Genomic DNA, 16,705 nt, shown 5'->3' with positions numbered 1-16,705 from the left:
TGAAAAGTTGGGTGGATTGTTTTGTTTTTGCTGAATATAAGGAGGGTAAAAAAATTGTGCTTATACAAAAAATTAGCTTTGCCCTTAACTATGGATTGACCAGCACCCCTCTATCGTAATGTGTTGTATTGTTTAATTGTCACTCAATAGAATCATTATTAAAAATGTTCTAGAGTTTTGTTTTTATGCTAATAATGTCCATACAAGTTGTACTTTCACTTCTGCTTCTTTCCAATGTCCTGATTAATCTACTGTGAGATTTACACAAGCTAATACCTTCAACAGATTGCTCCAGTAGAACTCGTGGTGCCACAATGCCAAGTCCCTGGAAAACTTGTCCCTTTCATGGTGCTCTGGGTAGAGGGGAGGTTCTTCATTCTTATAACAACTGGCTGCTCTTCACCCTTCTGTGGAACCCTGGTGCATTTTACACCTTTGTTGTGTACCCTAGAGCTCAGACCCTGCCATCACCAGAAAACTCCAAATTCCCCTTTTTTTTTCAGTATGTTCTAGTTTCTCCTACCATGTGGTAAACAATGTTCCCGACTGGCTTTTTGGTACACTCACTACAAGGATCATCTGTACACTCTGCCTCCCAGTGTCCCACCCTATTGAATGCTGGACAACACAGCTCTCAAGAGCTCCCTGTCGCCATAGTGATGGATTAAAAGCTCAAGGAAAGTTTTGTGGCAGCAGTTAGATGAGAGGAGACAGAGGCAGTGCAGGTTAGCCTTGTGTGCAGAGTGCTTACTTTCTTCAAGGCTGCAGAGCTGGGTGAAGTACCCTGAGAGGGGAGAGGTATGTGTATGTAGTGAGGGGAGGAGGCGAGGGCCAAGCTCAATAAAAGTCTGTCTGGGGTGAGGGCAACAGTAGGAGGAAAAGTCTGTCCAGGACATGGGGAAGAAGACTAGGTGGAAGACTCTGCCAGGAATTGGATGGCAACCCTAATATTTAAGAGTCAACCTGGCATTTTGGTGGATCCTAGAGCCTGTTTCTTCTTAATGTATCCCTGGGTGTTTGGGCTAAAATCACCAGTGAATGGACATGAAAAGCATGTGACAGGGAATTACATTAGTACTTGGAAACTAAACTTGGTGGAAGAGAGGTGGAACTCAGAAGAGGAAAAAATTGTTAACTTCTGTTCATTGTGTTACATTTGGGGCCTAAAATTTCCCTGTTTCTATTATGTGAAATGAGAACAATTGAAACTGCAGTCATGGGCGTACTCAGAAATGAGTTAGACCAGCACCGAAGAAGAACCTTTGCAGGATACCAGCTAAACCGATTTGTGAACGTAGTTTGGCGAGATGAGTTCCTCCTGTCTAGGAATATGTCTAGCATGTAATTCTGTTACTGATTCTTTCTGCTGCTGCCTCATGCTGAGCTTGGCTGTGAAACAGCTCACAGTGCATGGGTGGTCTCTGTATATGTAGCTTAACACACATTGAAGCACTTAGGCATAAATCATACACTTCAGATGAAGAGACTTAGTTCTTGTTAATAACTAACACATGAGCCCAAGCTCTGCAGATCCTGTTAAATTTATACACCTTAAAAATCTGATGAATGACTCAGACATAAATATAGCAGCCGACTTAAGAGCTCCTCATCTCTTAAACTTTTTTTTATAGATCCAGAGAGCTGCCTCCAATGCCCGCACCGATCTGGAAGGCCGAAAAGTCACGATCTCCCAATATTTCACTACCTTACACTGTCCTGTGTGTGATGAACTGACACAGCGTGGGATCTGTAGTAAATGCAGAAGCCAGCCACAGCATGTGGCAGTGATTCTCAACCAAGAAATCCGAGAGTTGGAGCGTAAGCAGGAACAACTGGTCAAGGTAGGAATAAAGCAGACACAGCATTTTGTCATTGACCAATTAGTCAGCTGCCCACAATACAGAGAGGCAGAATTAACTTGAAAAGTGGCTGAACTTTTTCCTTGAGGGTAAAGGAGATCACAGGGCAACATTTTAGTGGGTACCCTCTTAATATTAAAATACTCAGTAGTTCTGAACCCAAACTGAAACAGAAAGCATAATCCAGATGCATCATACCAGATTCTATCTTCCTGTATTTGTGTCTTTGTCTAATGTTTTTATATAGCATCTGGCACTAGAGTAATGCACAACTCTGAAGAAAATGCTTAGAACAAGAAGATGTTTGTGTCTCAGCAAAAGATCATGAATGTTAGATTTTTTTTGTGGTGAAAATGGCAAAAGTTATGGAAACCCATCCAAAACACAGGCATTTTATGCCAAAATAACTGATTAAGTTCCAGTTTTACTTCAAATTGCAACAAGAAGTGTTTGTGTCTCAGAAAAACAATACATACCTGAGGCTGACAGGGATATGGAAAGGGTCTAAGTCAGGGGATGGCAAGCTTTGAGAAGTGGCGTGCCAAGTCTTCATTTATTTACTGTAATTTAAGGCTTCGCATGCCAGTGGCCGGCAGACGGAACCCCAGACCGGCAGTGGGGGCAGCAGACGGAACCCCAGACCGGCAGCGGACTGAGCCACTCAGCCCACTGCCGGTCTGGGGTTCCATCCGCCAGCCCCTGCCAGCCAGGGTCCCGGCCGCCGGCCCTGCTCAGCCTGCTGCCGGCCCGGGGTTCTGTCCATCGCAGGTTGACGACCCTTGCTCTAAGTAAATCTGTGGGGGGCACTAATCATCATCTTCCTATTTAGAAATAATGGGAAAGTGTCACAAAAATCTCCTATATCCCAATGAGACTGTGTCGCTTAATTTAAATCTCAAGGTAAAGGTTCTTGGATGAAACTAAACATTCAGTTTGTTGGTACGTTCAGTAAAGCAGGTAGTTCCAGTCTGTCTAACTTATCAAAGCAATGCAGAGTGTAATTTATATATTTTTTGATCTGTTCTGGCACTGGGATTTAAGAGCAGTGCACAGAGCTGTAATGGGGGAATTATATATTTTGAGAATGGTTTGGAGTCCCTGAGCTGTTTGTTAACGAGTTATGGTTTTATAACGGAACAGCTATGTTTCTGTTTCAAAAAGGGATAATGAAATACGTGTATGGTGGCAGTGGCAGCTTAGCTTGTCAGCAGCAGCAGTGTCCATTACAAAATCAACTCTACTGTTGCTGCCCTGTGTCATCAGGATCTTTGCCATAGATCAGAGGGCACAGAATGGGGGAAGAGGGAGTCTGACAGTTAACATCCCGTAGGGTTGAGATCAGAGATCAATATAATTGCTGACTGTTTAAAGTCTGATTGGTTTAGCATTCAGCAGCCTGCATACCAGCAGCACATGCTGCCAAGAATGCGTCACTCTAGTGCTACGTTGTCTTCACTGAGTTCCTAGTGAAAGCTTGTTCAAAGTCAAGATTCAGTCATCATCAAAGCTCACTATGGGATTCACTCAAACTTCCTCAGGGCCGTTTCACCCTATGTGAGCATTACTTGACTGGAACAATGGGACTTCTGATCTGGAGGGTTAGGTTTGGGGGGGAGGCAGAGCTTCCTCAGAGACTAGCCCATGAATGTGCAGCTCATTCCCAGAATGATCACAAATCTCAGAGCTTTCCGAATGCCATGTAAAACCCACTTTGTCAAGTAGTTTCTCCATGGGTGCTCCATGCCTGGATGTTCACACACCCAGGCACTCTTAATTGGAGATTTTCAGCAGCAGTGTCCATGGGTCCATGCCTGTGCCCTAGTCACTTTATGCTCTGGTAACAGAGTATATAGGGAGGGGCAGACCCACCACCACTCCAGTTCCTTCTCAAACACCTGCAGCTTGAGATGGAGCATCACGGTGTCCAACAGCTTGCTACCTATCTTGCTTATTTGTTTATTGGGGGGGAGTGTTATTTTTTGGAGGGGGGATTTGTTTGGGGGTTTTTGTTTTTGTTATTTAGCACAATTTGTGTTTGGGGAGGGGGGCAGTTCCCTTTCCTTTCTTCCTTTGCCTGCTCTGGGCCCTTTTGTTTTCTTGGGCTTTGATCCACAGCCTCAGGAACAGGTTATGTATAACTCCCTGGGCTTCAAACCCTGCCGGACCTGCCATAGGTCTTTCCCCTACAGTAACAGTCATTCAAGCTTCCTCCGCTGAGTGGGAGAGACACTTGTCCCCTCCAAATGTAAGATCTGTTCAGGTTTTAGAAGCAGATGTAAGAAATTGAGGCAGGACAGACTAAACTCCTGTGGATGGAGTGATCTCTGAGAGCTGCAGGATCCAATTCACCCACCTAACCTTTGGATCCAGCTGCTCAGAGAGCCCCAACAACTGTGTCTGTTGTGACAGTAAGCATAAATCATACATTCAGGGGGCCCTCCTGAATCATCTAGGCCAAGAGTTGATCAGTTATTTTTTGGTCAAGGTCTAAATTTCTTGGTCAAGGACCAGACTCCAGAGAAAATAATAATAATAAAAAAATAAGAATAATGGTAAGTAAATAAAAAGATTTCAGGGCCTCTTCAAAAGCATCTGGCGGTCCGGATTTGGCACACGGTCTGCCTATTGACTACCCTGATCGAGGCCCTCAAAGAAGAAAGGACCTCTTTCTCCGGAATGGGATGAAAGAAGAAAAACGCATCCTCATAAAGGTACCGCTGAGGCTCCCATCCCCACTGGTATGGAGACCACAGCACTGGCTACGAAGACCATGCTGTGACATACCAGGGTGCAGTCCTACTAAAGAGTAGTTGTGTCACTTCTTCCCTCTAACCTAGGGTGCCCTTTACAATGCTTTCCTGCTGTAGCCTCCAGCATGCAAGTCACTCCCAGCTAGGTCTGCATGTCTGCTGCAGCCAGCCAGCCACATCTTGGCTCTTACCAGCCTCTGTTATACAGCCAGGTGACCCCAACACACTCCCAGTCTTAGCTTTCCCCCCAGAAATGTATGTCCTGCCTTTCTGGCCAATGCAACTTTATATAAAATCTGTTGTTAATTTAATAGAAATAATATGCACACTGCTTGCCATCCCAAATAGACTTTCCCAGACACTTCAATTTAAACACATTGGATTAGCTCAAACAAGTTCATGAGAGATTTTAATTAATACAAGTAATGAGACATAAAAGGCAGAAATGGTTACAAGAAAAGAAAGTTAAAATGCTATTGGTGCCTAACTTAACAAACGCTATCAAATTCAAGCAAAGTTTCTCACCATATGCTTTCAGCAGTCTGACTGACTAGACTTCTTAGGTCAGGACCCCTTCTCCCAAAGTTCAACAAATGCTTCCTTTGTCGCTTTGGGGGCAGTGAACGTGATGGGCAGGGAGAGATAGGGGGGTGCCTTTGTGTGTTTGTACCACCTTTTTATAGTGTCAGGCCCCCTCTAGAAAAATACTTCTATCTGAGATTCAGGAGACAGAGGCTATATGGAAAGATTTTCCCTGCTGCTTTTTCCTGACCTGTTTGAACTTCCTTTGTTTCCCTTCCTAGTTGATGACTCTGTTTACTGCTTACATTCAAATTAAGTAGAGCGTACACAGAGACCGCAGTACCGGCACCACTTGCTCCTCCAGTAGATATGGGAGGTTTCCAAGGTGTTTGTACAAGATTCCTCCACCTTCCAGCCTCCTTTGTTTGAGACGGCCTCTTTGTCAACTTCAGTTTAAAACATGCGTTAATAACGCAATGCAGTGGAATCTTATAACTTCATACACAATGTTGCCACACATATTTTATTAGGACAATAATGACCAGAAAATTGAGTGTTCAAATGATACCTCACAAAGCATACTTTGTACAAAGATTATCACAATGGTGTGTGGGGTGTGGACCCATGTTCCCTGAAGCTGCGCGCTTGAGCAGCCGCGCAGGAGAGATTTAAGTGCCGCCCAGCCGATTAGAAGAGCGCAGACAGCCAGCAGCATGTGTTCAGGTGCCCCGCCGTGCACATTGTGCTATCCTGCAGCTGCTCCCGGGACCTGGGGTGGGAGGGAGGAGGGTGCTGATATCAGGATGTCCCCCGCCCCTGTACCCCATCTCCACAGAGCAGGGGAGCTGCTGCTTGGAAGGGGGAGTGACTGAGTGCCTTTCTTAAAGAGACAGTGCACTGTTTCTGAGATTTCCCCAGCAGCCACCTCACACAGTCTCTCACACACACACTCTTCCCCTTCCCCGCCGCCCACGTACCCCATCTCCGCAGAGCGGGGAAGGAGAGAGACCAGGGCTCAGGACAGAGCAGGAGAGCTTTCAGTGAGTATCTTAAAGAGACCGCGCAGGGCATCTCTCAGAAATGTTCCCAGCAGCCAGCACACACACTGTTTGTGTGTCACACACACACACCATCTCTGTGTCACACTCGCCTCCCAACACATACTTGTATTGTTGTTGTTACTTCTTGGTACTTCCTGCAATGCACATACATTCTCTGTAATTTTATTCCTTCAAAGTGTGTTATTTTAATGTTTTGACTGGTCTATGCATTTCATAATTTTTATTTCTCTTACACTTAAATTTAATTCTTTGAGTAGTGAGTTCTAAAATGCCTAACCTGTCCTTGCTGGAGTAATTATCCCTATTTAACTTTTTAAAAATAAATATTATATCTAGGTTCTTTGTTTCTACTCGTGGCGCACATCCGCACATACCTCGGTGCACATAACAAAATTTATTTCACACAAGGATGGAAAAAAATTGATGGAACATTGGTGTGGACACATGAGTATATTCTGTCACACCACTGTCAGTGTCCATAAAAGGGAGCTACCCCCTCACCCCCACTTCATTTATCACACCCACCACATACTGAGAAAACATTAGGTAAATGATATAGAGTGGCACGGACCCCAGATCCAGTCCCTTCAATACACAAGGACTTCAGAGCCAACCCGAAATTGTCATTGGTACCATCTTCTGTAGCCAAACATGAAGAGCACATCGATCACACTTCAGTACCATCTCCAGTACTACCTGACATACTGCCTCTTGAAGGTCCCTATCCAGGGTCACCGGTACTGTCCAGGGTCTGTTCCATGAGGACCTTGGAATCCCACGAGAGCCTGAATTACCGTTACTGAGGGGTACTGAGGGACACACTCTGCTGGTACCAACTCACTTCCTAGAGCTTGCTTACCCTCTGATCCTACCACCTTAAGAGGTGACTTGTCCTCTAATACAAACACTGTCACCAGCCTCACACAAACTTTTTGAGGGTACAGAGAGACATTTCTAATCAGTACCAATGCAATATCCTTCAGCCCACCAGCCATCCAACTACCAACCTCTGGTACCAATGCAATTACAAGATGCCTTTTGGGCCCTGGTACCAACTTGACCATGGTACCAGCACCACTTGCTCCTCCAGTAGATATGGGAGGTTTCCAAGGTGTTTGTACAAGATTCCTCCACCTTCCAGCCTCACTTCCTTGAAGGACATCCTGAAGAGGAAAATCCCAGCAGGAAAGACACCTGGCAACCCTGGCAAAGACCTTGGGACCCTGTCTCCTTCACTTATGCCCATCAGTGGGCTTATTGGAACCCATGGGCCTTTTATGGCAAACAGTTCTACAGGATCCCATCTAATAAGAAGGCATGTCAGGAGCAACACCCACTGCCTTTGAGTCTTGCTCCACAGAGAACATTACAGAGGAGCAAGAGCAAACTGAGGAAGAAGAGAGACCTTCTTTGAGTGATGGTCCCATGTGGATTCCAAATGTGGGTGCACATGCGTGCTATGCACCAGAGCCAGAACTGTTCATAGTAGTGTCCACTGACCCACATATATATCATCCATCAGCCACGTGGCGTGTCTGAAGCTTTAGGAGGCTGCATGGGTCGATGCTGCTTCAGTTCCCCCTTACTGCCACAGGGCCAGAGTCGGAACTCCTGTTCCTCGATGCTCCTACCTTGCTAGAAGTACCGCGTTTTTCACCTTTTTGCCTTGTACATAGTTCTTTTTAATAGTTGTAGTTAGTTGTCCATTTTTTAGCTAGTTGTTACCCTTTGGACTTTTTCCCTTGCAGGACTCTCTCTCCCCCAGCCCAGGAACTATGCCCAGGCAAGCCAGTTTTAAGTACTGTTTCATGCCCTCGCTCCTTCTCTGTAAGCGCCGAGCACCAGTGTTGCCTTTTACTGCTTGGGCGAAGCCCATATTACTGCTCACTGCTCCATCTGCCCATCTTTTCTGTCCCGAACTTGGAAGCTCAAGGAGCTTCATCTCCCTACATTCCTCATGGAAGTGATGTGACCACATACCGCTTCAGATCTGGCACCAGCAGATCCATTGGAAAGCCAACTGGCACCAACGGTAGGTGATTCTCCTGGCCTTTCCCAAGCTGCACCAAGTTTGGTGAGAAGTCGCGCATTGACTCCGAGGCTTCCGCCCAGCCACTGTCACCTCTGGTGCCATCCACACCACTGGGACCACCTGGTCCCATGCACTCCAGGATACTTGTCCCCCCTAACACCAACAGTCGAACTACTGCTGCCTTTCGCTGCCTCCCCTCAGCATTTCACACCACAGGTTCTCGATCCTCCATCTCCGGCCATGGAACCTCCCGTGTGTGGACCACCCTCCGTTGTTCCACCTCACACCAATGTCTCTGCCGGCACTGGCAGCCCTGCCCCTACTGGATCCATTTTCAGAGTCTGACTGGTCCTCCAAACAGGACCCAGACTTCTCGCCAGCCTGCTCCTACAAGCCAGATCCCTGCTGCCAACCCTATCTGTCTCACTATGGCCCAGTGACCAATCTGTGGCTTGCCTACCTGCAGGGACTGCTAATGCCTGGCAACCCCTACTCTTGGCCATACTGGTGACCCGTACTGCAGCCGCAGACTCTCTTCATGGCTGCACCACCACCTGTCTTCACCTCCCGTCGATCTTCCCTTCGTCTATGAGGATCCCCGCTACGTTTCAGCTCTCCTAGCACCCTCCGTACCGCCGGCACCGTTGATTCCCTTTGTCCCTACTGGCATTTCTTCATCGCCTGATGATGCGTACATTCCACCTTTCCTTTCTCCTCTGGATAACCATGCCCAGTAACAGGACCTTCTCTGCCGCATGACCACTGCCCTCAACCTCCCTGTGGAAGGTGTACAGGACCCCACAATCAGTTCTTGGACATTCTGAAGCCCCCTGGACCCTCCCACACCACCTTGCCAATACACGATGCCATCTTCCACCTGGTGCAAGCAGTTTGGCACTCTCCAGCCTCCTGCACCCCCCACTCCAAAACAGACTGAGTGTAGATATTTTGTGCCAGCTAAGGGTATGAACTTCTTGTTGTTCCACCCTCCTCCAAATTCCTTGGTGGTCCAGGCTGCCACGGAACGTGCCCTCCATCAACCTCTTCGTTCCACCCACCCCACTCCCAGACCAGGAAGCTAAGAAGTTCCTCTGCGGGCTTCCAGTTTCGCATTGCCAGTTACCATTCTGGCAAAATACGACTTTCTTTCCTATACTAAGATTGCAGACTTCCAAGCCTTCCTGGCCCCTGATAAGCATCAGGATTTCCAACGCCTCGTGGAGGAGGGCAAATTAGTCGCCAAGGTGGCCCTGCAAGCCACGGTTGATTCTGCTGATACTGCCTTCTGCTCATTGGCTTCCGGACTAGTCCTCCATCATGACTCCTGGCTGCAGTCCAGCGGTTTCCCGAAGGCAGCACCAGTTGTCTTTCCGACTCCCTCCCCACACATCCTTATCAGCCCTATCCACAGCACCAACCTGAGCGCTCTCGCTTCCATCCTCGCTCACAACATCCACGACATTCCACTGCCTCTATCTTGGCCACATCTTCCCTTTTGCAATGAACCCCCAGGCAAAACTTTTGACTCTTTCCAAAGAACCATGAACCCTACTCCATTCTTCTGATTCCACTACCGATTACTTTTGGCAGTTGTCTTGCCCTGTTCACCCATAGTTGGGGCAAGATCACGTGCCATCCACTTTGCTTGCCAGGCATTTCTGCCACTACTCCATGACTGCTGTGTCTTAAGTGTTATCCAACAACATGGTGTCTGTCATCTATGTCAAGCAGGGTGGAGCCGGTCCCTCTGCATAGAGGCCATCCTTCTTTGGAACTGGTGCCTCTGGCACGACATCTCCCTCCATGCTGTACCTCTTCCCAGTATGAACAACTCCCTTGCAGACCAGCTCAATCACTCTGTCCATGCGAATCATGAGTGGGAACTCCACAACCCCACATTCCCCTCCATCTTTTGCTAGTGGGGCATGCCTCAAAGGGACCTCTTCACCACAGTGACCAATCACAAACTTCCCCTCTTCTGATCCGGGGGAGCCTTCAGTCCAGCTTACAGGGAGATGCCCTTTTCATTCCCTGTATCAACAAGCTCCATTACACCTTCCTGCCCATTCCCCTGCTCCCCCGGGTCCTGCACAAAATCTGTCGGGAATCAGGAAATGGTACTTCTTGTGGCCCCTGCTTGGCCCCGCCAGTATTAGTTTCCAGACCTCCTTCATACCTCTGCTCATTCCCTGATTCGCCTTCCCCTGCTCCCTGATCTCCTTACACAAGCCCATGGCCACGTCGAATACCCCAACCCCAGCCCTCTCTAACTGTCGTCTCCGCAGCCTGCTATTCGGATGGGGCTTGTGCATAGATGCTGCATGTTCTGCCCCTATATGTGATGTCCGCATGCACAGTAGATGCCCATCTTACCCGTACTTGCTACCACGCCAAGTAGCGCTGCTTTAGTCCCTGGGTGTACCGTCACAACCTTTCCCCAGACTCTGTCTCCATTCCAGTTCTCCTGGATTACCTTCTCCATCTCAGTCGCTCAAGCCTCACTCACTCCTCCATTTGCATCCACCTGGTGACACTCAGTGCCTTCCTTCCACCTGTAAATGGGTTCTCCATTTTCACGCATCCAACTACCACCCACTTCCTCCGCAGTCTCCTCAATGCTTTTCCCTCGGTGTGGAAACCTACCCCCGCCTGGAACCTCAATCTTTTTCTCTCCATCCTCACTAAGCCACCCTTTGAATCCCTGGTGACCTGCTCCCTTGTCCACCTCCATGAAGACAATCTTCTTGGTCGCCATCACCTCTGCATGACACATCAGCGAATTGGCGGCCATGATGGTGGACCCGCCCTTCATTGTCTCACCCCAAATTCCTTCACCCCAAATTCCTTACCAAAGTCATCTCCTCGTTCTACCTCAACCAGTGCGTACACTTACCTATCATCTATCCTAAACCACACGCCTCCATCAGGGACTGCATGCTGCACTCCCCCGATGTACATTAGGCACTAGCCTTTTACCTCCAGTGCATCCGTACCTTCCACACTTCTCCTAGTCTCTTCGTCACCATCGCCGACAACTGTCACAACCGTGCTCTTTCCTTGCAACGTCTCTCCCACTGCAGACCGTTATGCACTCTCTGGAATCCCCTCCCCCCCGCCCTGGGTCATAGCCCACTCCATGCAGGCTCATGCCGCCTTGTTGGCTTTCCTTGCATACATTCCCTGGGAGGACACTTGCCGGGCAGCCACTTGGTCCTCCATCCCAACCTTTATCGACCATTATGCCCTTGCTCCTGCCACAGATGCAGCTGTTGGCCAAGCTATCCTTCAGACTGTAACTTCTGGAGAGCCTTTGTGCCCTCCACACTGAGTACGGCTTTCTGTTCTCCCATGTTTGGAATCCACATAGGGACCATCACTCAAAGAGGAGAAGGTTACTTACTGTAACTGGAGGTTCTTCGAGATGTGTGGTCCCTATCTGGATTCCAATCCCACTCTCCATCCCCTCTGCTCCAGGCTCTGCTGCTGCCTGGTAAGAGGGAACTGGAGTGGTGTCGATCTGCACAGTCTCTTAAAGCCTCGAATGTGCCAAGTGGCTAACGCAAAATATTCACACGGGTCAACAGACGCTACTATGAAAAGTTACAGTGCATGGCGCGCATGCACGCCTACATTTGGAGTCTAGATAAGGACCACGTCTCAAAGAACCACCAGTTACAGTAAGTAACCATCTCTTCCCACAGATCCGCCTTACCAGATGAGACTGTCATGCCTCCCCCACTGTCTTACGCTGGTGATGCCATGCCTTTCATGACCTTATGAAACATATAGCAAAGACCTTACAAATTTAATTGGAGGAGATACAAGAACCCCACCATTCCCTGTTAGACATCCTTCAGACATACCGCCAGGGCAAAATTGATAATGCTCTGTTGTCCCCAATACGAATAGTATAGCAAATTTCAGCTACTGTAGTGCATAGGTGTAAGTGGATTGACAAAAAATACTACATCCCACCTAAAGGCTTGGGGTATTTTTTCTCCCACCCTACACCCAACTTCTTGGTTGTTGAGGCCCTTAATGAATGGAATAAGCAACACTGACCCGGCTCAATGCCATCTGATAAAGAGACTGGACCTTCTGGACCACAAGAGCTACTCCTCAGCGTCTCTGCAGTTCAGGGTAGCCAGTTACTGAGCCCTGATGGCAAAATATAATTTTACAAATTTAGCAATGCAGTACCACATCTGCCAGCACCCAGGAGACATACGGTGACAGTGAGCTGAGCGGGCTCCATGCTTGCCGTGGTATGGCGTCTGCACAGGTAACTCAGGAAAAAAGACGCGAAACGATTGTCTGCCCTTGCTTTCACGGAGGGAGGGCGGGAATGGGGGCCTGACGATATGTACCCAGAACCACCCGCGACAATATTTTAGCCCCATCAGGCATTGGGATCTCAACCCAGAATTCCAAGGGGCAGCGGAGACTGCGGGAACTGTGGGATAGCTACCCACAGTGCAACGCTCCGGAATTCGACTCTAGCCTCGGTACTGTGGAAGCGCTCCGCCGAGTTAATGCACTTAATGCACTCAGAGCATTTTCTATGGGGACACACACACTCGAATATATAAAACCGATTTCTAAAAAACCGACTTCTATAAATTCGACCTAATTTCGTAGTGTAGACATACCCTTAGATATATAGTGTGCATATACATATCATTAATATGATATATGTTTATATGCTAGCCAGCATACAGTAGTCAACAAGGTGGAGGCCGAATGAGTGGAAGGAACAGAGATAGGGCTATGCTGGTTGCTGTCTCTACCTTGAGAAATGAGTGACCTTTCAGGAGCCAGATGTCCGGGTAGGGAAAGACGATTATTATGTCTGGTGGGAGTTTTTAAGAGAATGATGGGACAGGCATCACTAAACAACCTGGCTTCCCTTGAAGGTATTTTGCACCTACTTGAGATCATTCCTTTTACTTTAACCATAAAGGTCTGTAGTCTGTGAAAGTTGAGCACACTTTTTTAATCACTTGTAGGGTACAAACACTTAGCAAAGCTAGCAGCAAAACTGAGCTCCACTGGATCTTAACTACCTTAGCCTAATTTATAAAACTAGGTTTAAAAACCATTTGCCTGAATCCAAACTATACTTAAACTGAATTTAGAAACAGGCTTTAATACTTTTTAAACAGTTTGGTCCCTTGCCCACAGTTCAGTTAAATTGTGTTTATAAAGAACTAGTGAGGACTATCTTAAAACTATTTAATACACTTGAAGGTCTAAAACAAACAGGATCTAAATTAAGTTCATGTCATGGTCTCTAAGGATTCACATGAAGGCTGTGTTTGAAAATCACATTGAGAATGTCCTGACTCAGCTAATTTACAGATGTTTCTGTAGCTGTTTTACCTTCCCTTCCTCAGAACTTGAGCACTAATGCACACTTGCCTGAGTGGGTTGCTGGTTCTCAGTTCCAATAGGATTGAGTGAAAAATCTAGTCCTCTGTATGTTCTGTGTAGAAGCACTTAACTGAGTCCTGGGAGAATTCAGAACCAAGTAACATAGGTCTCATCACTTTGTCCCACCTGCTACTATCACTGTTGAATTGTAGTATACCAGTTTTACCAACTTCTGAGATTTTATTGTGAGTCTTGCAATATTTGGTGTTTTGCTTAAGCCCCACCTCCTGGAGTCCTGTTATTATGTGAGAATTTCAGCTTGTTTTAAAACAAAATTTTAAGTTTTTAGCCCTTGAGGTTATAGAGTAAAGCTTTAAACATGAATTCTAGAGGCTCAAAAACCAGAAGACAAATAAAAAGAACCCACATTTATTATTTTTTAGAATTTCATGGGCAGGGGGTGCTAAATCATGATTTTTTTTTTTTTACTGCTTGGGCTTGATGATACTGCAGATATGGAGTTGAACAGATTTTTAGGAATGGAGGAAGTTGCTTCCCTATGATTTTTAAAGTTGCTTAAACTATGCGGAGTCGGATGTGAATACAGTAAGGATCAAACGTAAAAGGAAACTGAAGTATAATTGGAAACAGGTTTAGGTGATCTTCAGAAGATCACTAGAGAGGCAGAAGAGGAAAAGGGGTGAGAACTAAAAGAAACAGAGTGGTGAGCGTGTTAAGATTTGCAATTGGAGCATTAGAGATCATGTGGCTGTACCATGGCAGTTTGTCCCTATTGCTACAGCTTTGTTCAACCAAATATCTCGGATTACGTAAGTAATTCACGCAGCAAAACATCTAAAAGGGTAGATACTTGTTTACATATGATCATGGCTTGAAATACCTTTGATTTCTAATATGTTTAAGTCCCCACTGTTAAAGAGCAATTTTTAATCATAAATATGATAATCATATCCTAATATTTTGAAAGTAATACTTGTAATACTTTTGACTGATTTCTCCCATTTACCACCAGATGGTAGTAAAATTTGGTAAATGTGACTGAAAATGAGATGTGTAACCAGTTGTTGGTCTCAGTCCAGTTCACACTAGATGATGTCCACATCCCAGACACCACCGTCACAACTGACACTTAGACAGTCTCAGGAGAGACAGAATGGTAGCTTGTGGCACCTTAGAGACTAACCAATTTCTTTGAGCATCAGCTTTCGTGAGCTACAGCTCACTTCATCGGATCATCGAAAGCTTATGCTCAAATAAATTGGTTAGTCTCTAAGGTGCCACAAGTACTCCTTTTCTTTTTGCCAATACAGACTAACACGGCTGCTACTCTGAAACCTATGGTGGCATGGGGACTGCAACTGTTCCTTGATCCCTCTGTGTCAGAATTGAACCATGTTGTGGGGGCATCTGCCACTGACAGAGCTTTTACCTGTTCTGTTGATTGGACTTTAGGCTGGTAATTGGACCTAAATTCACTTAAAAGGAAAAGCTTCATCTGAGTCTTATTTATGTTTGAATTATAATAGTCCTTTATGATTAAATGTAATTTTAAAAAAGCTGTGTTTTTTTTAATATATCTAGATATGCAAGAACTGTACAGGTTGCTTTGATCGACAGATCCAGTGTGTTTCTCTGAACTGTCCAGTACTTTTCAAGCTATCCAGAGTGAGCCGAGAGTTATCAAAGGCACCATATCTCCGACAACTACTCGACCAGTTTTAAATGATCTGTGTTACAAGATTCCAGGTGCTATTTTTTTTCAGTGTTTACTACACTAAAACTGTTGTGCATGGTGCTTTTTCAATGTTCATCTAGTCCAAGATTTCCATTTTAGCTGTTGGTTTTACTATCTGAAGAATAATGAACAATTATCTTAACTAAAAGAGAAATACACTTACTGATCTATTCACTTTTTAAGATGTACAAAATCCTTCATTCTTTCACCTTTTTAACATACTGTTTTATAATGCAGATGTTGAAATAGCTATGTGTGACATCTTGTAAATCCATTTCAAAGTAGAAGTCAAGTTTACTTCCCAGTGGTTTGCTGTGGAAGGAGCACTGAAAACCCCTTGAAACAATGAAATCATTAGTGTGTGTTCTTGAACAGTCAGTATCAAGACGTGTTACTTATAGATATATTATCCATTCACTTTATAATTTTGTCTGCGAAATATTTTGTAAATACACTTTTTTACTTTTCAAACAACTGAGTAAAATAATGTGCAATGAATTTTATACAGATAATTTTAAAGTTCGTTGGTATATTTCCTCCTAAGTTTTGCTTGATTCCAAGTAGATTTGTTATTTTGATCAAACTGTGCAAACAGTAGTATTGTGTAGCATTTTTAAACATTATTTTCTATAAATTGCTGTCTTGCTTTAGCTATTAATGGGGCATTGTGAGGAACTGTGCAAAGACATTTTTGTTACAAACCTGTGGGACTGTTGCAATACTTTAAATATAAGAAATTTTATTCCATTTTTGCTTCTTTTGTATAGACATTTCTATTGCTTCTAAATATGCTTAAAATATTTTCTTTCCTTATGTATTGTACAGTTAAATCTTATTTGCCATCATCTTGACAAAATGTGTATTTAGAATATTTGTATAACTGTATAAAATGAAAAAGGAATTATGTGGTCAGTGCATTGTTTTCTAAACTGGAAATCATTTTGTTTTAGAAGTTAATAATGGAAACCATATTAAAATTGAATAAAATATGAGCTATGGTAAATCTATATGCATTTTTTAAACTTAACACATTTGCAGTCCAAGTCATTACTTCATTCAATAGCATGCATGTGCTGAATGAGGGAAACCGGCTAATTAGCAGACTTGTCTTTCTTCTTCCATTGGGTCAAAACAGTAATATTGTTTCATACAGTTGCTATTCTCATGGGTCAATCTACCCATCACTGGGTAGCAAGCAGAGCCTTTGGTTTTAATATTTTTGCTATCTGGGAGAAAAATTAGCTCAAAACTCAAGAAAGAAAAGCGGCTGTTCACAAATCCTCATTGTCATCTTTTTTTCAAGGTCTGTCGCAAAATCAGCAATGCAGAGTACGTTATTTACAAGTATTGCAGAG

At 45.2% G+C, this 16,705-nt stretch overlaps 1 protein-coding gene across 2 annotated transcripts in view; it reads left to right on the top strand.

The window, feature by feature from the left end:
• Positions 1-16,331, top strand: part of REV3L (REV3 like, DNA directed polymerase zeta catalytic subunit) — a 251,239-nt gene extending 234,908 nt beyond the window's left edge. For both annotated transcript variants that reach the window (XM_073337056.1, XM_073337055.1), the window contains 2 exons: positions 1,632-1,841; positions 15,197-16,331. In XM_073337056.1, the coding sequence (XP_073193157.1) occupies positions 1,632-1,841; positions 15,197-15,337 (351 nt within the window). In that variant the 3' untranslated portion in view covers positions 15,338-16,331. The remainder of the gene's footprint in view (positions 1-1,631; positions 1,842-15,196) is intronic.
• The last annotated feature ends 374 nt before the right edge of the window (positions 16,332-16,705 follow it).

The sequence above is a fragment of the Lepidochelys kempii genome, chromosome 3 (assembly GCF_965140265.1).
Source record: "Lepidochelys kempii isolate rLepKem1 chromosome 3, rLepKem1.hap2, whole genome shotgun sequence".
NCBI lineage: Eukaryota > Metazoa > Chordata > Testudines > Cheloniidae > Lepidochelys > Lepidochelys kempii.
This window is presented reverse-complemented; position numbering and strand designations above follow the sequence as displayed.